General features: G+C 33.9%; 1 protein-coding gene across 15 annotated transcripts; it reads left to right on the forward strand.

Moving 5' to 3' along the window:
- Window positions 1-1,587: 1,587 nt before the first annotated feature.
- Window positions 1,588-21,328, forward strand: LOC108209036 (uncharacterized). Of its 15 annotated transcripts, none has more exons than XM_064087401.1 (16): window positions 1,589-1,833; window positions 2,440-2,523; window positions 2,704-2,774; window positions 2,853-2,910; window positions 4,190-4,907; window positions 5,505-5,588; window positions 14,284-14,533; window positions 14,610-14,899; window positions 17,497-17,579; window positions 18,293-18,355; window positions 18,489-18,577; window positions 18,684-18,929; window positions 19,008-19,073; window positions 19,244-19,314; window positions 19,393-19,450; window positions 20,742-21,328. In XM_064087401.1, the coding sequence occupies exons 8-16, from the start codon at window positions 14,706-14,708 to the stop codon at window positions 21,117-21,119; spliced, it is 1,248 nt and encodes a 415-aa protein (XP_063943471.1). In that variant the 5' UTR covers window positions 1,589-1,833; window positions 2,440-2,523; window positions 2,704-2,774; window positions 2,853-2,910; window positions 4,190-4,907; window positions 5,505-5,588; window positions 14,284-14,533; window positions 14,610-14,705; the 3' UTR covers window positions 21,120-21,328. The 15 variants fall into 15 exon arrangements, with proteins under 15 accessions (XP_063943470.1, XP_063943471.1, XP_063943463.1 ...); XM_064087393.1 differs by having other exon boundaries at window positions 4,190-4,596; window positions 4,786-4,907; window positions 18,684-19,073; XM_064087400.1 differs by having other exon boundaries at window positions 1,588-1,833; window positions 18,687-19,073.
- The last annotated feature ends 2,229 nt before the right edge of the window (window positions 21,329-23,557 follow it).

A 23,557-nucleotide genomic window follows, 5' to 3' on the forward strand; every position in this document is an offset into this window, starting at 1 on the left:
TTATAAAATAATATAACTTATGACGTTCTACTTGTAAAATGTATGCGATCTGCAGGATTATCAATAAAATAAAAATGATGTTAGTAGAATATCATCCGAAAAGATAATATGTTTTATATATAATATCTTAAACAATAGTTTACTTGCAAAACATAAGTAAATCCCAAGACTACACACCATAAAATTTAGTTATACTTAATAATAGTTTTTGTTTTATCTCATAAACCTGTACTTATGTTTTCTAAATATATAAATGTTCTCATGATTGGGTTCCGAGAACTCTTTAATTGTAGAACTTCGAAAAGCACTTCTTGTTTCATAAAATTTATCATATTCTTTCTTCAAAATATACATAAAAATTAGACCCAAAAATTGAAAAAAAAATAAAAATACATTTATAAGAAAATTTATGAAAAATATTTATTGAACACGTGCATGCATGTTATATACCTAACATAGTAGTTTTATAATTTGTCTTTTATAAATTCATGTCATTATTCATCAAAATATTTGATGTTATAGGCAAAAAAAGTAAATCTTTTTTATGTACTTCACTACAACAAAACATGCTATTTATGAAGGAAACTGAGCCTAAAATACGTCGTAAGTTCCAAATTTACAACGGAAATTAAGCATAACATCCGCACAGTTAGATCGTCCAAACTATTTTTTTTGAAAATAGTTTTAATAAATTTTGTTTCTTTTTATTCACTTCTAGTGACGAAGAGTAGTTTCAATAATAAAGATTAAACAGTAAAGTGCATAAAAGATTATATTAACGATCAATGTCTAAACTAGTGGCATAAGTTATGTCAAAATTTCATATGAGCTTGATTGAGATGGGTGAAGTTCGTTTTAAGCTCAAATAAATTATATGGATAATGTAAACAGAATAGAACTTCTCTCTCAAGATATGGACAAAATTATTGAGAGATGTTTGCAGGTTACTACGTGACCTCGTGAGTTTACCTAGTGCGCACCCAAAGGGTAGCGGCTACTAGTTCCTACGTAAAAAAAATGATAAAATTATTGAGAATTGCTAGGTCACACGAAAGATAACAATGTAAGTCAACATTTATAACGTAAACACTTATATATAGTTGCAGAGCTACCCTATTGATTACATATATGATATATATTAATTAAGCAACACGTAATATATTCCATAATTGATAGAATATATTTCTGTAAAATATATCTCTTTAAACAAAATAAATTATCTCCTGGAAATCAGTTCTGACAGACTCTGAAATGCATAAGCTCTAATAACAAAATCTAATAAAGTCATTATCTGTCGAATACTGATTTCCGATGATCAATGAATTGTGATATACTTTCTTCTCAAAATAAACTCTGATATCATCAATTACATTCAATCACAACTCGAACATTTAACGATATCATTGTACTATAAATTATAATAAATGATTTTTTGCGTGCCATAATATTTAAAGAACTAATAACATCTAAAAATGATTTCTTATACAAAAATATAGAAGTATTATTTAGAAATTTTAACCTAAATAATCAACACAATCCACTTATTTATCTTGAAAATAGTTCATATTATATCCACGGACATATCTCTCTAATAAATGATTGACACAATCACCGTGTGCACAGAAGAAGTTCAGTAATCGGAAAAGCGGTCATTTTAGAAATAAATCAAAATCGAATAAATAGAATTGCCTAAATCATTGATAAGCAGAAGCGATTTGAGCGACTTGGTCGATTCCGACAAGCCTCTCGCAGATTCGCACACAAATGATCTGTGTGTCTACATGATGCTGTCTAGACATGAATTCGATTCTCAACGCAACTTTCCGTACTCAGGTTCTATTTTACCCTAATTTACGATGAATGATAGTATCTTTGTTTGTTTGAATTTTCACCTTTCGAGTTTTTATTTTGTAATATGCACCTTTCATCGTAGTAATATCGCAAGTAATTGAGTTATAGGTTAGTGTATTGCTAAATCGGGACTTAATTGTTGCTGGAAGTGTTTAATTATGAGTGCATCGTGTTTTGATACAAAGTCTTTTTACATTTCTTATGATTTTTTGAGCTATTATTTTGTATTATTCAGCTTTGATTGTAGTAATTGAGTTCTAGGTGTATTGGGTTCTTGCTGAATTCTTGCTTCAAGTGTTGCATACGATCTTAGTGAAGTCCAATAGAGAAGCGGAGTCTCTCCGCTCAAATGAGATAGATTGAGTTAGTTACTTAGTTGTTTTGTTCTTTTTTAGATTCCATGTTAGTATTATGTATGTAGCAATGATTAATATTTATTAAATGCAGCTCTATCATGATCCAGAAGATTCCAGTCTCATATTTTACGAGTTCCTCATGAAAGTGATATCATACATAGCTTGAAAGTTTGATGTATTTATTTTAAAATTGCTTTATCATATTATTATTAATTTTAGGATTCATGTGCAGGTGGAAATCTTGCAGTAAACAATGAAGAAAATGCTCCACAAATATCTAAAATCGAAGAAGCCAATGACTCATTGGCGGCCTCAGGTAAAAATGTATTCACATTACATAGCATGTTTAATTCGTATGGAATAATAATGGTTCAAATGTTATGAGTGATATTTTGAAGGCCAAGATTCCCTCTGTTCTACACTCAATGTAGTAGCTGAGCAAGCTGCTCTAACAATGTAGTTCTATTCATTTTCTTAAATATTTACAAATATACAGGCACAGAAGAAGAAACAATACATTGCAAACATTTATGAATCTATTCAACATGGAAAGGATGCGGAGAAAAGGTATCGTTGCGTTCAACCTTAGTTTGATGATGCTCTTATGGCCTCTTTTACAGATAAGACAATTAGGTTTGTCTGCAGGAATCTGGAGCAGGCCGCTATGAGTAAATTGATCGAAATGGCCTACAAAAGACAAAGGGTAATAGTATCTTTTTTATCTGTTTATTTATTTTCTTTTCACTTATTGCTATTAGTAACCAAGTTATATTGAATTTTAGGAATCCTGGCACTATATACCAAGAAGCAAATCATGCATCTTTCTATTTAAACTGTACATTCTATGGTTAATAGAAATTTAAGTAATTGCTATAGATGCATACACTACACTTGCACTAATAATATATGAAAAAGATGTGCAAGCATTAGATGGTCTCTGCCCATGTGCAGGAGGGTCATAGTCATGTTATACTATTTGACTCTTAGAAGTTGATAGAGAAAAGCTCAGCAGGTAGAAAGTAATGGAACAATATATACACGTTATTGTACTTACTAAAACTATGTTCTTGAGTTAATAAATGTGGATGGTGGAAGTCATGAGAGCTACGGCCTTTGACTTTATATCGAAGTCATGCTTAATATTTTCTTTCAATTTCTGCCTCTTTTTTAAAATGGCAACGACCTGCTATATCACAGTTGGATGCAGTGAAACCGTATAAGCGAGATCTAAAAATCGGTTTCCTGCTGCTATTTATCATGATAGAGTCAGAAGTATGAAATTTTTGTAGACACTAATGATTTTCCATGAGCCAGTCTATATCCTGAGTGCTTAAAATATTATACATATGTCCTATCATGTTGTGGTAGATTGTGTTTTGACTGTCACTGATATTCCATGGGTTTTCTTGTTACACTTGATTAACAGAATAAATTATACTATTAGTAACTATCAAATCAATTTTTTTACCTTGAAAAGAAATATGCATCACCCCTTGAACTTTTAGAACATTTGGACTTATTAAACGGTTACCTAGTTTCCACTTCATAGCATATAGATAATATATCGTAGTTAGTTTTGTTACGTTGTGCTGAATTCATATATGCTTTAAGGTGGAAATTACCCCACTAATGTCAGTTTTTGGACTGTCATGATCATCGATAGTCATTAGGAGCTGAACAAAACACCCCAAGAACAAAAGCAACCAAAAATGAAATGCTCATATATAAGATTCTCATTTTTGGTCCAATTTTGAGGTTTAATGCTTATCACTTAATGCAGCTTTCTTATGTTGATGTGTACCTCAAAATGTAATATTTACTGTAAGATGGTTCAGTGATCAATTCTTGATTCAATTTTGTGTGAATGGGAGAAATCTTTACTCTGGCCGGGAATAAATATTATTAAGTTACGCTCTAAATTTGTAATTACGAAGTTGTCCTGCCCTCCTCCATCCTCACCTCTCTCTCCTCTCTAATTTTAGGTTTCTCATGGGAGTCATTCCTCGAAGAGAGTCTTCCGCAGGGTCAATAAACAAGCTGCTTTGCCTTTTGCTGAACGCACTCTTGCCAAATGCCTAGAGTTTGAAGATACTGGGAGGAACTGCTTTAGAAAAGCTCTTCTAGTTCATCAGTGGCTATTGGGAGCGATGTTGCAAGGGGAAATGAGGAGCCGCACAATGTAGGAAAGAATCCTGTGAATCCTTCAACAAAACAACCAACTGAATCTGTTTCATTTGAGCGAAGAAACTCTGCTTCTCTAATGGACTTGGACGAAGGTGGTATGCAAGACCACGACTGGCATGGTCTTGCCGTACCAATGGATAACCTCTCAGATGTCCATTTTGATTTCTGGTTTTAAAACTCCAACTAGCAAATTGTCTAGTTTAAGGTTAGACGCTTGATATTTGTTTACATTTACAGCATGACCTGCTCCATTACATGTTGGAAGAGCATGAGGTCATATTTGTTTTCAAGTCTCGGTACTAGTATTTCCGGATATGTTCATTTTGGACGATGTTAATGTGTTCCAATTTTCTATAATTTTGCCAGAACTATGATTTCTTTAATCTTTTGGTAGGCTTAAATGATGCAATGTTATAATTGTTGGATGCTGTTCATTCTCGCGCACAAGTGATCTGTGTGTCTACGTGATGCTGTCCAGACATGAATTCGATTCTCAACGCAACTTTGCTTACTCAGGTTCTATTTCACACTACTTTACTATGAACAATATCTTTGTTTGTTTATGATTTTCACCATTTGAGCTATTATTTTGTAATATAACACCTTTGATCGTAGTAATATCGTGAGTAATTGAGTTATAGGTTAGTTTATTGCTAAATCGGGACTTGATTCTTGCTGGAAGTGTTTAATTATGAGTGCATCATGTTTTGATACAAAGTCTTTTTACATTTCTTATGATGTTTTGAGCTATTATTTTGTATTATTCAGCTTTGATTGTAGTAATTGAGTTCTTGGTGTATTGGGTTCTTACTAAATTCTTGCTTCAAGTGTTGCATACGATCTTCATGAAGTCCAATAGAGAAGCGGAGTCTCTCCGCTCAAATGAGATGGATTGAGTTGGTTGTTTTGTTCTTTTTTAGATTCCATGTTAGTATTATGTATGTAGCGATGATTAATATTTATAAAATACAGCTCTATCATGATCCAGAAGATTCCAGTCTCATATTTTACGAGTTTCTCATGAAAGTGATATCATACATAGCTTGAAAGTTTGATGTATTTATTTTAAAATTGCTTTATCATATTATTATTAATTTTAGGATTCATGTGCAGGTGGAAATCTTGCAGTAAACAATAAAGAAAATGCTCCACAAATATCTAAAATCGAAGAAGCCAATGACTCATTGGCGGCCTCAGGTAAAAATGTATTCACATTACATAGCATGTTTAATTCGTATGAAATAATAATGGTTCAAATGTTATGAGTGATATTTTGAAGGCTCAAGATTCTCTCTGTTCTACATTCAATGTAGTAGCTGAGCAAGCTGCTCTAACAATGTAGTTCTATTCATTTTCTTAAATATTTACAAATATACAGGCACAGAAGAAGAAACAATACATTGCAAACATTTATGAATCTATTCAACATGGAAAGGATGCGGAGAAAAGGTATCGTTGCGTTCAACCTTAGTTTGATGATGCTCTTATGGCCTCTTTTACAGATAAGACAATTAGGTTTGACTGCAGGAATCTGGAGCAGGCCGCTATGAGTAAATTGATTGAAATGGCCTACAAAAGACAAAGGGTAATAGTATCTTTTTCATCTGTTTATTAATTTTCTTTTCATTATTGCTATCAGTGACCAAGTTATATTGAATTTTAGGAATCTTGGCACTATATACCAAGAAGCAAATCATGCATCTTTCTATTTAAACTGTACATTCTATGGTTAATAGAAATTTAAGTAATTGCTATGGATGCATACACTACACTTGCACTAATAATATATGAAAAAGATGTGCAAGCATTAGATGGTCTCTGGCTCTCTCTGCCCATGTGCAGGAGGGTCATAGTCATGTTATACTGTTTGACTCTTAGAAGTTGATAGAGAAAAGCTCAGAAGGTAGAAAGAAATGGAACAATATATACACCTCATTGTACTTGCTAAAACTATGTTCTTGAGTTGATAAATTTGGATGGTGAAAGTCCTGAGAGTTACGGCCTTTGACTTTATATCGAAGTCGTGCTTAATATTTTCTTTCAATTTCTGCCTCTTTTTTTAAATGGCAACGACCTGCTATATCATAGTTGGATGCAGTGAAACCCTATAAGCGAGATCTAAAAATCAGTTTCCTGCTGCTATTTATCATGATAGAGTCAGAAGTATGAAATTTTTGTAGACACTAATGATTTTCCATGAGCCAGTCTATATCCTGAGAGCTTAAAATATTATGCATATGTCCTAACATGTTGTGGTAGATTGTGTTTTGACTGTCACTCATATTTCATGGGTTTTCTTGTTACACTTGATTAACAGAGTCAATTATACTATTAGTAACTATCAAATCAATTTTTTACCCTAATAAGAAATATGCATCACCCCTTGAACTTTTAGAACATTTGGACTTATTAAACGGTTACCTAGTTTCTACTTCATAGCATATGGATAATATATATCGTTGTTACTTAGTTTTGTTACGTTTTGCTGAATTCATATATGCTTTAAGGTGGAAATTACCCCGACTAATGTCAGTTTTTGGACTGTCATGATCATCGGTAGTCATTAGGTGCTGAACAAAAGAGTCCAAGAACAAAAGCAACCAAAAATGAAATGCTCATATATAAGATTCTCATTTTTGGTCCAAATTTGAGGTTTAATGGTTATCACTTAATGCAGCTTTCTTATGTTGATGTGTACCTCAATATGTAATATTTACAGTAACATTGTACAGTGATTAATTTTGATACAATTTTGTGTGAATGGGAGAAATCTTTACTCTGGATGGGAATAAATAATATTAACTTTCGCTTTAAATCTATGATTTCGAAGTCGTGCTGCCCTCCCCCTTCCTCACCTCTCTCTCTTCTCTAATCTTAGGTTTCTTATGGGAGTCATTTCTCGAAGAGAGTCCTCCGCAGGGTCAATAAACAAGCTGCTTTGCCTTTTGCTGAACGTACTTTTGCCAGATGCCTAGAGTTTGAAGATACTGGGAGGAACTGCTTTAGAAAAGCTGCTTCTAGTTCATCAGTTGCTATTGGGAGCGATGTTGCAAGGGGAAATGAGGAGCCGCACAATGTAGGAAAGAATCGTGTGAACCCTTCAACAAAACAACCAACTGCATCTGTTCCATATGAGCGCAGAGACTCGGCTTCTTTAATGGACTTGGACGAAGGTGGTATGCAAGACCACGACTGGCAAGGTCTCGCCATACCAATGGATAACCTCTCAGATGTCCATTTTGATTACTGGTTTTAAAACACCAAATAGCAAGCTGTTTAGTTTAAGGTTAGACGCTTGATATTTGTTTACATTTACAGCGTGACCTGCTCCATTACATGTTGGAAGAGCATGAGGTCATATTTGTTTTCAAGTCTCGGTACTAGTATTTCCGGATATGTTCATTTTGGACGACGTTAATGTTTTTCAAAATCAACGAGCTCTGTCCTTTGTGCAACGAAGCTCCCGAATCAATACTGCATACTTTGGTGATTTGTCCGTATGCAAGCACATGTTTTACACAAGCTGTCTCTTCCAACAATCACAGGAGAATTCCACTCTTTTCCGGAATGGTTAGAGTTAATATTTCAGCAGAGAAACAAAGCCCAGATTCATAATACAGTCATGGCCTGCTGGATGGTGTGGAAAGGGCGAAATGAGGTGGTATGGAATCAGCGGGGTATGGATCCTAACGATGTGGTTCAATCTGCGTATTCTGTTCTTAATCAGTGGACGAGTGCTCAAGACAAATCTTTTGACCGTTTTATGAGTCTTATGACTCAGGAGGACGGACACGAGCACTGGCAACTACCAAAGACAAACAGGATTAAGATAAACATAGATGCAGCCATATATGAAGAGTCCAACGGCTATAGTCATGCCTTCGTGGTTCGTAACCAAAGTGGTGAATTTTTGGAAGCAGAGTCGAAGTGTTCACGTGGTACAATCAATGCAGAGTTAGCCGAGGCCATAGGCATTCGAGAAGCTTTGAGTTGAGTTAAGCAGAAACAAGTAGAAGGAGCCGAGGTTGAATCTGATTGCCTGCAAGTTGTCCAAGCCATTCGGAGCTCAGTGTCTAGCTTCTCTTATCTAGGGAGAGTCGTGGAGGAGTGCCGAAAGCTTCTTGCAAGCTTAAAAGATCAAGACATTTTGTTTAGGTTTGTTAAACGATCCGCGAATAACGTAGCTCACTATCTAGCGAGGTATAGTTGTTCAGTAGCAGATCGCGGGTTGAAGATGTTCACCCAGCCTTTAATTCTGTTTTGTTGAGTGATTTGAAGTAATAAAATCTCTCTTTTTGTGGAAAATAATAATAAAAATAATAATTTTAAACCTTAATCGGCTAATTGGTTGATGTGCTAGTTCTGCTTATTTATTGTGCAGAATGCAAATATCGCTTTCATTTTCGCAGTCATCCAAGTCAACTCAAATAGTTCATATCAAATTTGAATCATTGTTTACTTTTCAAATAAGGTTTATATTTTCTGGAGTCTTAAATATGATTAAAAATAATTATATTCAAATAAAAGAATAGAATGTAATACAATTCTCTAAAAGTTTATGTTTTTCTCTTCAACTCCTCTTATTCTAGGTAACGTCGTAACGATATATGTGAGAGAGGTGGAATGTGGCTCAAACCAAAATATTAATGTTCACATGGCTGACTTGGATTCAAGTGGATATTGAATTGGAGAAGAATGGTAGCTCTGGTTGCTAGATTTTTAATAATAATTCTAAATTGATTTCTACATGAGCTCTACATTTATTTCTAAATAATAGATAGATGTAACTATAAAATCTAAAGTTTAAATACCCAATAAGACTCAGAAAAAGTTCAAAATTCATGGAGTTTTATATTTCATACACTTCGTTAGACAAAATTTACTAGTGTAATACAGTGCATAATCTAACTAAATATTACTCGAAAATTTTGAAATGACTTCTTTTATAAAGATTTGGTAAACTTCTGAGCTAATTTGTCATGTATTCATATATACCGCAGAGTTCCAACCTTCTAACTCTATCATTAATGAGTTCGCGCAAGAAATAGTATCATACCTCCAAATCTTTATTTATGTTATGAAAAAACTAATATATTGACAACTTAATGCTTGAATTGTTGTCATATAAAATAGTAGTATTGTCTTTCAAAACATGTTCTGAATCCTCTCATGCAATTACTCGGTATGCACATATAGCAGTATTTATATATTCTACCTATATTATCCACAAAGCAATTTGTACTTCGTTGATGACCATAGTTCGCTACTCGACTCGTCACAATTATATAGTTTGAAGTATCTTCTTTTCATTAACATCTTAAGTGCTCTATTCGTAAACACTTTTAAATCGCAGCCCACATTCACCTCCGTTTATACTAAACATCATAGTCTGGTATCCCTTAATTTTTGCACACCTTTTTCGCTGTCTAAAAATATAATATCGGAAGTCTAGACATGTAATGCCATAATATACTTGCTTCAAATTTTTGAATTTTATAGGCATTATATATCAAATTAGTCTTTTCTTCAAATTGAACATTTTTAATGATTTTATATTTACTTACTCCTTCGGCCCAATAAAATACAGACAAACATTATATTAACATCCCAATTATAAATATAATTTGCTCAAAGACTTCTGTTCCACAATTCTTACTCCCTCCGTCCCATCCATTTCTTTACACTTTCCTTTTTGAGTTGTCCCATCCAATTCTTTACACTTCAAAACTTACCAAAAATAGTCAATGGGTCCCACAACTTCTCCATTTTTTTTTCCTTTTCACACTACTTTTACTCCACCATCTTCTTTTTATATATTAAAAATCAATGGATCCCACCACTTCACCCACTTTTCTTTCTCTTTTCCAATACTTTATACATATTCCTTAACCTCCGTGCCCAACCATTCGATAAGAGGGAGTATAACTTAGACCTCTTGAAGTGCTATTATGACAATAGATGTTAACAACTCTAACACTCAACAATATCATAGATATTGTATTGTATAGTGATTTTTTTTTTGTCATGATATTTAAGAAAACTAATAAAAAGTAAAAACGACCTCTTTTACGAGCAAAAAGATATAAAACTATAATTCGAAAATCTTGACATAAAAAATCAATGCAATCCACTTGTATATCTACAAAATAGTTGAGAAAAAATTAAAAATATTACAGCTGGAGTTAAAATATCTTGAATCTCACATTTTGAAAATATGACCCGGATATCACGCTAAGATACTATATATCATGTAACTTTAGGTTATAAGAATAAAGGAAAATACTTTGTGCACATAATTACAAAATTTTGTATATAACATGTGGTGTGTTTTAATTGGAATGGACCCGTAAATTATGAGAAATATGTTATATGTGTTTGGGTTTCAAACGTGAAGATAAAGTTTGGGTTTCAAAAGATAAAATTGGTTTGTGTTTTCCCTGCAAGCTTGGGCTAAAAAAATAAATAAATGCTACATGATGTATCATGCAACTTTATCAATTATATTTGAGAACATATCTTCTCAACATATTTGAGACATTATTGTTTAAAATTGATAAAAAACTTGTACACCCATGAATAGTTCAGGTTATATCCAATATTATATCTATTAAAAAATATTTTACATGTTTCAAAAAAAAAATTTATATTAAATAATAATATTACTTGCCAAGAAAGACTCTGTAAAATTCTTATTCTTATTCTTATATACTCCTTCCGTCCGGGTGATTTATATACAAATGGTTTGGACACGGAGACCAAGAAAAATTGTAAAAATGAGTAAAGTTAGAGGAAAAATGGGTAAAGTGGTGGGACTCATTTATATTTAATGATAGATTTGAGATAGTGGAGGAAAGTAGTGGGTGTAATAGTGTTTATATTATTATAGAATGAAGATAGTGGAAGAAAGTAGTAGGTGTAATAGTGTTTTATATTATTAAAAGTTACTATTTTTGGAATGTATAGAAATGATGGGACGGCCAAAAAAGGTAAGTGTATAGAACTGATCGGGACGGAGGGAGTACAGAATACAGAATGATTGACAATCAGTGCAGAGAAGAAGTGCAATAATCAGAAAATTTGAGCGGTCATTTTAGAAATAAATCAAAATCGAATAAAAAAATTGCCTAATCCTCAAATCATTGATAAGCAGAAGTGATTCAGGCGACTTGGTCGATTCCGAGAAGCCTCTCGCACACAAATGATCTTCATGATGCTGTCCAGACATGAATTCGATTCTCAACGCAACTTTGCTTACTCAGGTTCTATTTTACACTACTTTACGATGAATAATATCTTTGTTTGTTTATGATTTTCACCTTTTGAGCTATTATTTTGTAATATACACCTTTGATCGTTGTAATATCGTAAGTAATTGAGTTATAGGTCAGTGTATTGCTAAATCGGAACTTAATTCTTGCTAGAAGTGTTTAATTACGAGTACATCGTGTTTTGATACATTTTTTTTTTTTTTTTACATTTCTTATGATTTTTTGAGCCATTATTCAGCTTTGATTGTAGTAATTGAGTTCTAGGTGTATTGGGTTCTTGCTAAATTCTTGCTTCAAGTGTTGCATACGATCTTAGTGAAGTCCAATAGAGAAGCGGAGTCTCTCCGCTCAAATGAGATAGATTGAGTTAGTTGTTTTGTTCTTTTTAGATTCCATGTTAGTATTATGTATGTAGCAATGATTAATATTTATTAAATACAGCTCTATCATGATCCGAAGATTCCAGTCTCATATTTTACGAGTTCCTCATGAAAGTGATATCATACATAGCTTGAAAGTTTGATGTATTTATTTTAAAATTGCTTTATCATATTTTTATTAATTTTAGGATTCATGTGCACGTGGAAATCTTGCAGTAAACAATGAAGAAAATGCTCCACAAATATCTAAAATCGAAGAAACCAAAGACTCATTGGCGGCCTCAGGTAAAAATGTATTCACATTACATAGCATGTTTAATTCGTATAAAATAATAATGGTTCAAATGTTATGAGTGATATTTGAAAGGCTCAAGATTCTCTCTGTTCTACACTCAATGTAGTAGCTGAGCAAGCTGCACAAACAATGTAGTTCTATTCATTTTCTTTACTCCACTTTTCTTATTATTAATCGGAACATGCTCTTGGCATTTACGAATTTTTCATATAAAAAATTGATATTACCTGGGTGGGAAATTGTAGTTTTCATGGCATGATTATCTTTTACAGGAGATCTATGATACTTGAAAGTGATTTTTATAATGTTAGATATGACAACTTCGTAGGAGCTATAGAGAAATATTTTGGCAAAGGTATATATGTAAGCTGGAGGGTTACGAGCAAGCTGCAAGATCAACAAAGTAACAAAGGACTGATTAGTTTTCCAATTAGAAATAGAAGTGGATTTGAACCAAGTTGTTAAATTGGCTAGGATTTAGTCATCATATCTGAACCATTGTCATCAGTATGGATCTTCTCAATCTCTCACTGCTTTGACTCTAGTATATCTCAAATCCATTAATACCGAACATCTATATGTATGGAAGGAGACTGAAAACCAGAATTCTGACTCAAGTGAATGGCACTCTGACTGTCACAAAAGAGAGTGAATGGTATCCAACAATGATACCATGCATATTCTATAAATTTAAACCTATAAAAAGATTAAAGAAATCATAATTTGTCAAATTGATGGAATTTAAGACAACAGTAACATCGTCTAAATTGAACATATCCGAGAATACTAGGACAAGAACTGAAAACAATATGACCTCATGTCTTCCAATATGTAATGGAGCGGGTCATGCTGCAAGTGTGAACAAAGATCAAGCGTCTAACCAGTATGCAAAATGGAGATCTCAGAGGTTATTCATTGCTATGGCAAGACCTTGCTAGTCCTGGTCTTGCATACCACCTTCGTCCAAGTCCAATAGAGAAGTGGAGTCTGTGTGCTTAAATGAAATTAATTTAATTGGTTGGTTTGCTGGAGAATTCACAAGATTTTTTCCTACATTGTGCAGCTCCTCATCTCTCCTTGTAACATAGATCCTAATAGCCATTGATAGACAATAAACATGAGGAGATTCACTGACAGTATTTGTTGGGTTCCATATATCTGCTCCTAGGTTCAGCTCCTGAAGCTAACAAGTTCACTTTACCTTAGGCTATGGTTTAGATTCAAGAACATAAGCAGTACTGCCTACTGGTGGGGGAACATTTCTCCTACCGCTTTAGTTGTTTGATATGATTTTTAGGAATCAACCTCTCTCTCTTCCTCTCCTGCTTCTCTGTCCCTTCGCGCTACCACATGGCATTGCTCTTGAGGAATCACTGCAGACATCATTGGGCAGCATATTTTTGTTCAATGCTATAAATTGTTGTTCGTCCCTAGAACCTCTAACAAGAAAAATAACATTGGAACCAGGCATCTGTATCATACTGAAATAGAACTAACTGTTGGGAGAGAAAACTTGATAGCTAAACGAACTGAACGTCTTGAAGTGAAAAACTATAACTTAACCAACTCATAAAACAAAAGGGAAGACATGATATTCGTCAACCACACACTGATCATGAAAAATAGAAAATTTCTCTCCAGATGCATCATTTTAAAAGAAACTTGATCCTCATGTATAATCAAGAAATGTATAAACGACTTACCTGAACCCTTAGGTTGCAAATTATGGCTAGGTGAACTGTATTTACTTTTGGAACTTGTAAGGGCTTGTTTATCAACAGAATTCAGAACTTGTGTACAATTTATTTGTTGCAGTTAGATACCTTTTAGTCCTTTTTGTTTAAAAACGAATCAGATTGTCTTTTCAATTTTACATCATCCTTATTTTGCTTAAGAATTTAGAGCTTCCATTACGTATTTTGGATTAATATGTTAACTGATCTTTCCAGAGAGATGGCAGATCAGACCAAATCACTATACAGCTGATTGTTGTAGGAATTCTAGAGGCATGCTTGACGTCAGGGATGATCCTATATTTCCTGCTGGAGGCGGTGGGTGGGACAAACAAAAGAAAAGGATGCGATCTTCTGGAGCAGCAAGTAACAGAAGTATTACCTTGAAGAAAATTGTCAAACACGCAGTTCACGTGAAGCTGAGTGCTGAGACTATGCTGCAGCCTCCTCAAGCTTAATGTTTTAGGTAACTGAAAGAAATTGATTTCAATATCTTAAAAGCTTCTCTCATCAATGGTCTTAATCAAGCTGAATATGACAAGGTGTCATCTCTCAAATCTGCAAAGGAGATATGGGATGCTTTGGAAGCTTATCATGAAGGATCAAAGGGTCTAAGGAAAGTAAAATTGGGACAACTCATGAAGGAACTTGGTGCTTTCGGTTTGCAGAAGGGAGAATCAATCAAAGAAGCTCAAGCTAGGTTTCAACTCATTGTTAATAACCTAGGGAGACTTGGAAAGATAATTCCTCAATCAGAACTCAACATGAACATTCTTGCTTCTGTTCCATTCGACTTTCAATCCAATAGTCAATCTTTTGGAATGGGTATGAGGTACATCACCCCTCATGTCGGGTTCACACACCCATAAGATGGAAATTCTTTATCCTGCAAATTCATTCTCAAACAAAAAGTATCTTAGAAACTCAGGAGTAATGTTTCTTTCAGCGGTTTTAATTTTTTATAAACTTCAGCATTTATTAGTGAATACAATTGTTATCCCACAAGCATGTAGAATTTAAAAATGCAGGTTACAGATATGTAACGCTTATTTGGTAGGCCCCAGTTAAATAATACATTCCAGGTTGGGTTCTGCTTTGAATAAATCGCCTCCCGTTGCCGTCTTCCCACATAAAAACCCTGTTAGGGCTCATAATTGGGGAATATCTTATAAAGGACTAGTTGTAGAAGAGAAAGGCCGAAGTAGTACGCATATAGACCTCTAGTGGTCAGATCTCAATTACCTGCTTTTGAATTGTATCTGCTATCTGGTATGTTGTTGATTATTCCTCTAAACTGTAATCTGGATATTTACTCGCTTCTTCTATTCTGATGTCCACTCCCGACACAATTGATCCTTAATATATTGTATATTAGACATGTCTGTATATGAACAGATTATCAAATATATTCTCGATGTCAATTGTTGGACCAAATTATTTGTTTATAGTTTAATTCGAGACATAATCGGGGCCTCGAGATCTGATAATTTTTTTTTGTATATTTGGTTGTGTGGTAGGTTTTGGTCTGGTGCAAATTACCTTGTTAGATCTGTATTCTCCGTTATTAGAAATTAATAGTTTCATGTATTCTGTCACAGTAAATAGAAGCCCAATTTATAAGGATACTATACACATTTTTTTTTCACTCACGGTAAAAATCGATATGCTTTTGACTATCAGAAAATGTCTAGTAAATTTTTTTTATGTTATATCTGTGAAAGAAAGCACCTCTTGTTTAATTTTAATTACTTATTCCAGAATTGATTTCTTTCTTTCTATGTCTTTAGAATTTGAAGTCAGTTGACATAATATATGACGAACATGCCTTTGTTTAGTTCTGAGCAACTATCCTTTTAAATCATAAAAGCTTAACAAATATGTAAAAAATTTAGCTGTGGGAGTGTGGTCACTTCTAAACTTTTAGCATTTTTTTCAAGGTAAACTTTTTTTCTATTAGTTATATCTAGTTAAAATCGTTGAATAGACTCTTTCGTGTCTAGCACTCTATCCCTACATTATATAGAACTACTATATATTTCATGTTTAGAGCAAGATATCTATCTTCGATGGTGCAATGTTATATTCAAGTTATTTACTTGAAAATGAATGTTGTGTATGATTATACTACTAGACATAATCGGGAGAATTAAAATGATATTTATATAGGAACATGTGGTTGATGCTTGAGATTTGAACCTTCTGTATCTTTTAATAAATTATACCAGCGTTTTATTCTAATAATTTTTTGACAAATTAGAATGTTAGACCATTTGCAGTAGTTTAGATATTTATATAAAGACCTTTTTTTGGCATTATATCCAATGGTTATCATCCATTTACTTTCTAACAGTTGTTACTTTTTTAATGATTGGAATGTTATTTTGTGGATATTACTTCACAAACTGAGTAATATTTGAAGCACCAAGTAATGACCGACGGCAAATCTAGTTCTGCCACTATTTCCTTACTCCAGAATTGTGCTTTCTTTTGATCTATGTGTATAAAATCTGATGTTAGTTGACATGATATATATGACGAACATGCCTTTTTTTTAGTTCTGGAAAACTATCCTAGTAAATAAAACTTAACAAATATCTGAAAATTTTAGCTTTGGGAGTCTGGCCGCCTTTTCTTGTTATTAAGATCATTTTATGTACGTACGCTAAGAGGAAGCAGGTGTATAAACAACTTTATCTGCTTTGTTTTGTTTGAGAAATGATTACATCCCTTTCCTTGATGCTTATGTGTTTGGTGTAATTTTCTTTTGGGGTAGTGATTGTTACTAGGACTCTGGGCTGCCCCTCGGATATGATTCATCTATTAAGTTATCCTTTAGTTTGCATGGTAGACCTTTTGAGCTCATCTATTTTTTAATTTTACATACAATTTCGTTTATAATTAGATAATTATCACTCAATAGTATACTTTCTTATTGGTAGAATGATGGTGCTAAATTATTCATGAAGTGTAAAGCTATTATATTAAATGACATGAATATGATTTTGAATAGTTAAAAGGTTTGCATAAGCAGGACTGTACTAGAAATGGTTAGGGTCAGAGTGGGTTTGACAATGTGTGCTTTGAGTTGCTGAATTTGAGAGATCTAGGTTATGTAATTAAGGTATGTCCAGATAGCACAAATTCATGTCTCATAGTGCTTGTCTAACTTTACTGCACCTTTAGGTCTGTTAATTTGTCTGCGGGTGCCACCTTATCAGTACAATACTCCTGAACGGCCAGACTAAAATTGTAAACTCAACAGATTTACTACATATATTAGCCAGGATAGCACCACAGTTTGCTTTATTTTAAGAGATTATACTGGTTAGCTTTTGATGTCTGGTATTGTTGTATATCATATAGCTGCCTTGCTCCTCTTTTTTTTTGTTGAGTTTCATGTGCGCATTCTTAAAAATTTTATCTGCGCAGATCTATGGCATCTTCAAGGAAGACTTCTGGTACTCCAAAAACCTGTTCTATCCCGGTGTTGGACTCCTCTTCAGATTTTTCAGGTACAATGACTGACGATTTGTTAATGTTTACTAAAAAATTTAGCATCATTTTTCATTACTTTATGTTCGCTGAAGTCAACTTTTTGGTGGGTTTCTATCAGTTATATCTAGTATCATGATTAGAGCAGGATATCTATCTTCGATGTTGCACTGTTATCCTGAAGTTATTTACATCAAAATGATTTTTTTGTATGATTATACTATTGGACATTATTATGAGAATTAAAATAAATTATATAATAACATGCGGTGATGATCCTCGAACCTTTTTTTTTTTGAATTAATTCAGTGTTTTATTTTGATATGTTGTTGACGAGATTCGAATATGTAGACCATTGGTACTAGTTTAGAGATATCGGAATGGAACATTGTTTTAGTACCATATCATGTTTCTCATCTATTTACTTTGAAATATATGATTGTTGTTATTCTCGTTTAGTTAGTGTGTTAATTAACCAAGACATAGCCCTGTTCGCGTATGATAGTATAGTATAAATAGATAGGAAGTATCAATATGTAACTGTATTATTATGGTTGTACGTCTTTTTTGTTGGTAGTAGTAATTTTGTAATTGGCAGTTATCTTCGTATTTTAATATTTATGGAGTTGGGAAAGAATCAAACATGTAGAAGGAAAGGAAGATAGTAATATAGTTTCAGAAGAACTTGAAACTTGAAAGCATACTAACATCAGGTGTAATGCAAAAATTGTAGGTGAGTTGGATGAGGATCGTGAGGAATTATTATTTGCTGCAGATTTTGCTCAGAACGCCAGCTGTATGCATCTGCCCCTTTGCTTATTTGCATTTTTGTTCTTTAACTTATTAGACGATATGATCATATTGTATTTTTTCTGAATAAGTCCTACACTACCAAGAATGGTGACGCTCTTTCTTTTCTCTTTTTGCAGACCGCGCTTGTTCTGATTCGTTTTGGAAGAAACTGGAGTGTTATTTTGCGCCTGTTACTTCACAAAATGAGTCATATTTGAAGCACCAGGTAATGACGGAGGTCAAATATAGTTTTGCCGTATTAAACTTGTGCTTAGGAGTTCATGAAGAATAGATATGTTATTTAAAACTGTTTCATGTCTTATATTCAACAGCAGGATTTAGCTGATGCAATCGGTGGGAGTTTATACCAGAACGCTGAAGGTGAAGATTATAAAGCTCCTACTTTGTTGCAAAGACTCATCTCTGCTATAATTGACGACGATGAAAGCGAAGGGATGAGCCAGAATGGAGACAAGATGGAATCTCCCATTCCTTCTCCCGATTGCAACAGTCATATGCTGTCTGTGGAGGACAATATACGAGTGCAGCTGCAGAGCATTGATTTGTGTCCTAAAATGGTTATGTACCTCTGTTGTTATTTGGTGATGTACATATCAACTAAACTGACTAATCTAATTCTTCTCTTACTATTGCAGCATCCAGAGGGAGAGGATGCAATCGATAAAGATATTCGTGAACTTGAAGAGAAATTAGTTCAGCAGGTTTCTTTCTTTTTAAAAACCCTTAGAGAGAATAACTAATAAGTTCATTTGTGTCTTCTTGGTGCTATATCAGATTATGTATGCACCTTAATATTCTTTTTTCTTGATTATTTAGTCTATTGTCTGCATTTTTCCTCTTCCCAGTTTCTTAAACATTTACAAATATACAGGCACAGAAGAAGAAACAATACATTGCAAAAATTTATGAATCTATTCAACATAGGAAGGATGCAGAGAAAAGGTATCGTTGCGTTCAACCTTAGTTTGATTATGCTCTTATGGCCTCTTTTACAGATAAGACAATTAGGTTTGTCTGCAGGAATCTGGAGCAGGCCGCTATGAGTAAATTGATCGAAATGGCCTACAAAAGACAAAGGGTAATAGTATCTTTTTCATCTGCTTATTAATTTTCTTTTCACTTATTGCTATTAGTAACCAAGTTATATTGAATTTTAGGAATCTTGGCACTATATACCAAGAAGCAAATCATGCATCTTTCTATTTAAACTGTACATTCTATGGTTAATAGAAATTTAAGTAATTGCTATAGATGCATACACTACACTTGCACTAATAATATATAAAAAAGATGTGCAAGCATTAGATGGTCTCTGCCCATGTGCAGGAGGGTCATAGTCATGTTATACTATTTGACGCTTAGAAGTTGATAGAGAAAAGCTCAGCAGGTAGAAAGAAATGGAACAATATATACACGTCATTGTACTTACTAAAACTATGTTCTGGAGTTGATAAATTTGGATGGTGAAAGTCCTGAGAGTTACGGCCTTTGACTTTATATCGAAGTCAAGCTTAATATTTTCTTTCAATTTCTGCCTCTTTTTTTAAATGGCAACGACCTGCTATATCATAGTTGGATGCAGTGAAACCCTAGAAGCGAGATCTAAAAATCGGTTTCCTGCTGCTATGTATCATGATAGAGTCAGAAGTATGAAATTTTTGTAGACACTAATGATTTTCCATGAGCCAGTCTATATCATGAGAGCTTAAAATATTATGCATATGTCCTATCATGTTGTGGTAGATTGTGATTTGACTGTCACTCATATTTCATGGGTTTTCTTGTTACACACTACACTTGATTAACAGAGTAAATTATAATATTAGTAACTATCAAATCAATTTTTTACCTTAATAAGAAATATGCATCACCCCTTGAACTTTTAGAACATTTGGGCTTATTAAACGGTTACCTAGTTTCCACTTCATAGCATATAGATAATATATATCGTAGTTACTTAGTTTTGTTACGTTTTGCTGAATTCATATATGTTTTAAGGTGGAAATTACCCCGACTAATGTCAGTTTTTGGACTGTCATGATCATCGGTAGTCATTAGGAGTCAAACAAAAGACCCCAAGAACAAAAGCAACCAAAAATGAAATGCTCATATATAAGATTCTCATTTTTGGTCCAAATTTGAGGTTTAATGCTTATGACTTAATGCAGCTTTCTTATGTTGATGTGTACCTCAATATGTAATATTTACAGTAACATTGTACAGTGATTAATTTTTATACAATTTTGTGTGAATGGGAGAAATCTTTACTCTGGACGGGAATAAATAATATTAACTTTTGCTTTAAATCTATGATTACGAAGTCGTGCTGCCCTCCCCCTTCCTCACCTCTCTCTCTTCTCTAATCTTAGGTTTCTTATGGGAGTCATTCCTCGAAGAGAGTCCTCCGCAGGGTCAATAAACAAGCTGCTTTGCCTTTTGCTGAACGTACTCTTGCCAGATGCCTAGAGTTTGAAGATACTGGGAGGAACTGGTTTGGAAAAGCTGCTTCTAGTTCATCAGTGGCTATTGGGAGCGATGTTGCAAGGGGAAATGAGGAGCCGCACAATGTAGGAAAGAATCCTGTGAATCCTTCAACAAAACAACCAACTGAATCTGTTTCATTTGAGCGAAGAAACTCTGCTTCTCTAATGGACTTGGACGAAGGTGGTATGCAAGACCACGACTGGCATGGTCTTGCCGTACCAATGGATAACCTCTCAGATGTCCATTTTGATTTCTGGTTTTAAAACTCCAACTATCAAATTGTCTAGTTTAAGGTTAGACGCTTGATCTTTGTTTACATTTACAGCATGACCTGCTCCATTACATGTTGGAAGAGCATGAGGTCATATTTCTTTTTCAAGTCTTGGTACTAGTATTTCCAGATATGTTCATTTTGGACGATGTAAATGTTTTCCAAAATTCTATGATTTTGCCAGAACTATGATTTCTTTAATCTTTTGGTAGGCTTAAATGATGCAAAGTTATAATGCTGTTCATTCTGTTCTTAATAAATTGTTCTTTATAAACTGTTCTGTATTCGCATGGTTACTTGAAGCAACCTCCATGTGTTTGCTCCAAATTGAAAATTTTGAACAGCAAATTTTGGTTGATGAGACCCTTGTACTCTATGTTCTCTTTTATCTGTAACCTCAAGTTTTGTATTTGCAGCATATAAATTATATAGAACTTGTATATCTGAAAACTTGAAACCTTCATCGGCTAATTGGTTGAAGTACTGGTTCTACTTATTTATAGTGCAGAATGCAAATATCTAATAATGGTCCGCTGAGCTTTTACTTTCACAATCATCCAAGTCAACTCAAATAGTTCAGATCAAATTTAAATCATTGTTTACTTAAAATTTGGTCAAAAAAATATTTACTTTTCAAATAAGGTTCAAATTTTTTTTTTTTTTCCTTTGGAGTCCTAAATATGATTAAAAATAATTATATTCAAATGAAAGAATAGAGAGTAACACAATTGAGTTCTCTCTCTCTGAGTTTTTGTCTTTCTTTTCAAACTCCTCTTTACTTCAGAGCAATTCCAACAGGGCCCTATAATGGTGTCCTTAAGTTAAAATTTAAGGCATTTGAGATAAAGATGTAATCCAACAGTGTTCTAGTGGTTCTAGTGGTGCCTTAAAACACTAGGGCACAATACATGTGCCTTATTTATAGGCATTATCATACTTGTCCTAAACCATTTTAATCCATAAAATATTCACTTTCTCTCTCTTTTCACACCTATGTTCTGCAACTATAGAATGACATAAAAACATTGCAAAAAATATGAAACTTGTTATTTTGTAAAATACATTCTATAAATATCACTATTTCATGAAAAATATTGAGAATCATTTATGTTCGACAAGTAGAACACATATGTTCTGTAATATGTAAATATATTCTGCAAACTTAACATGTTTTGCAGAATAATGTGTTTTTCACTATTTAACTTGAAGAATGTTTAGAATTGTCAAAATTTTTAACAAAATAATAATGTTTATAGAACATGATTTGCAAAATAACACATTTTGCAATGTTTTTATGCCATTCTATAGTTGCAGAACATACGTGGTCTACGGTACTACAGTAAATATGTGGACTACATGGAACTTTGTTCTAATATTTTAATATTAAGACATGAAGATAAGGCATATTGTTGGAATAAATGTATGTGTATAGTGTCCTAAATCACTAGGACATTACTCCCTCCGTCCCTCTCAATAGTTTACATTGAGTTTGGGCACGGATGTCAAGAAATATGTATAAAGTAGTGAAAAAGAGAAAGAAAAGTGGGTAAAGTGGTGGGACCTATTGATTTTTAATATATAAAAGGGAGATAGTGGAGTAAAAGTAGTGTGAAAAGAAAGAAAAAGTGGAAAAGTGTGGGACCCATTAACTAGTTTAGGAAAGTTTTGTAATGTAAAGAAATGAGAGGGACATCCAAAAGAAGAAACTGTAAAGAATCTAGATAGTGTTAACGGAGAAAACAGGTAGGTTAACAAAGATGAGGTTCGCGGCGTGGATCAAGATTCTTGTTGGCGAGAATGTAGGAAGCGGTTGATTGTTTGTTATAGTGGTGGCTGCAATTGTAAGCAAAGGGTTCGAGATTGCTAACTGGAATAGCTCTCAAGAATGATCGATGCCTACAATCTGCCTACGTACCCCTATTTATAGGGGATCAAGCCGGCACGTAGTTCTTTCTCCTAAGAGACCCATGTGGGCCGGGCCTCCCCTTCTAAAATCTTCCTCTTGAAAGGGGCCCAATACGATGAGGCCTAGCCTAGGGGCTTACCCCAAATGCATGGGCGCTATCCTACTCCCCGACAGGGACAACCCGCCAGACTACAGAGATAGGACCTTCCAAGACATGTCTTTTCTTCTATCCTCTACCTCCCAAGGAGGACAACCCCTCAGACTACAAGGTAGGGTCTTCATCATTTCAACAGTTGGGTCCACTCATGTTTAAAGACGTCCCCCTAAACAAGAAGTATCTCCTGCTGCCCTTCTGTACTATAATTGAACGAACTCTCCTTAGCAAGTGGGCGCGCCCAAAGATAAGGCGCGCCCTGTCTTTTGACAGGGTCACCTTGAAACGGAGTTGATCTTGACTTTCCTGACCCAAGTAGACCTTCTTCTGTGGGCCCGGCCCATTTAATTTCACAATTTCACATATAACA

Source organism: Daucus carota, chromosome 2, assembly GCF_001625215.2.
Source record: "Daucus carota subsp. sativus chromosome 2, DH1 v3.0, whole genome shotgun sequence".
NCBI classification, from domain to species: domain Eukaryota; kingdom Viridiplantae; phylum Streptophyta; class Magnoliopsida; order Apiales; family Apiaceae; genus Daucus; species Daucus carota.

Coding starts and splice junctions, on each gene's coding strand:
- LOC108209036 (XM_064087392.1), top strand. CDS start 14,706: ATGAAGGAACTTGGTGCTTTCGGTTTGCAGAAGGGAGAATCAATCAAA. Junction 18,356..18,488: donor TTTTGCTCAGAACGCCAGCT/GTATGCATCTGC, acceptor CTCTTTTTGCAG/ACCGCGCTTGTTCTGATTCG. Junction 18,578..18,683: donor AGTCATATTTGAAGCACCAG/GTAATGACGGAG, acceptor TATATTCAACAG/CAGGATTTAGCTGATGCAAT.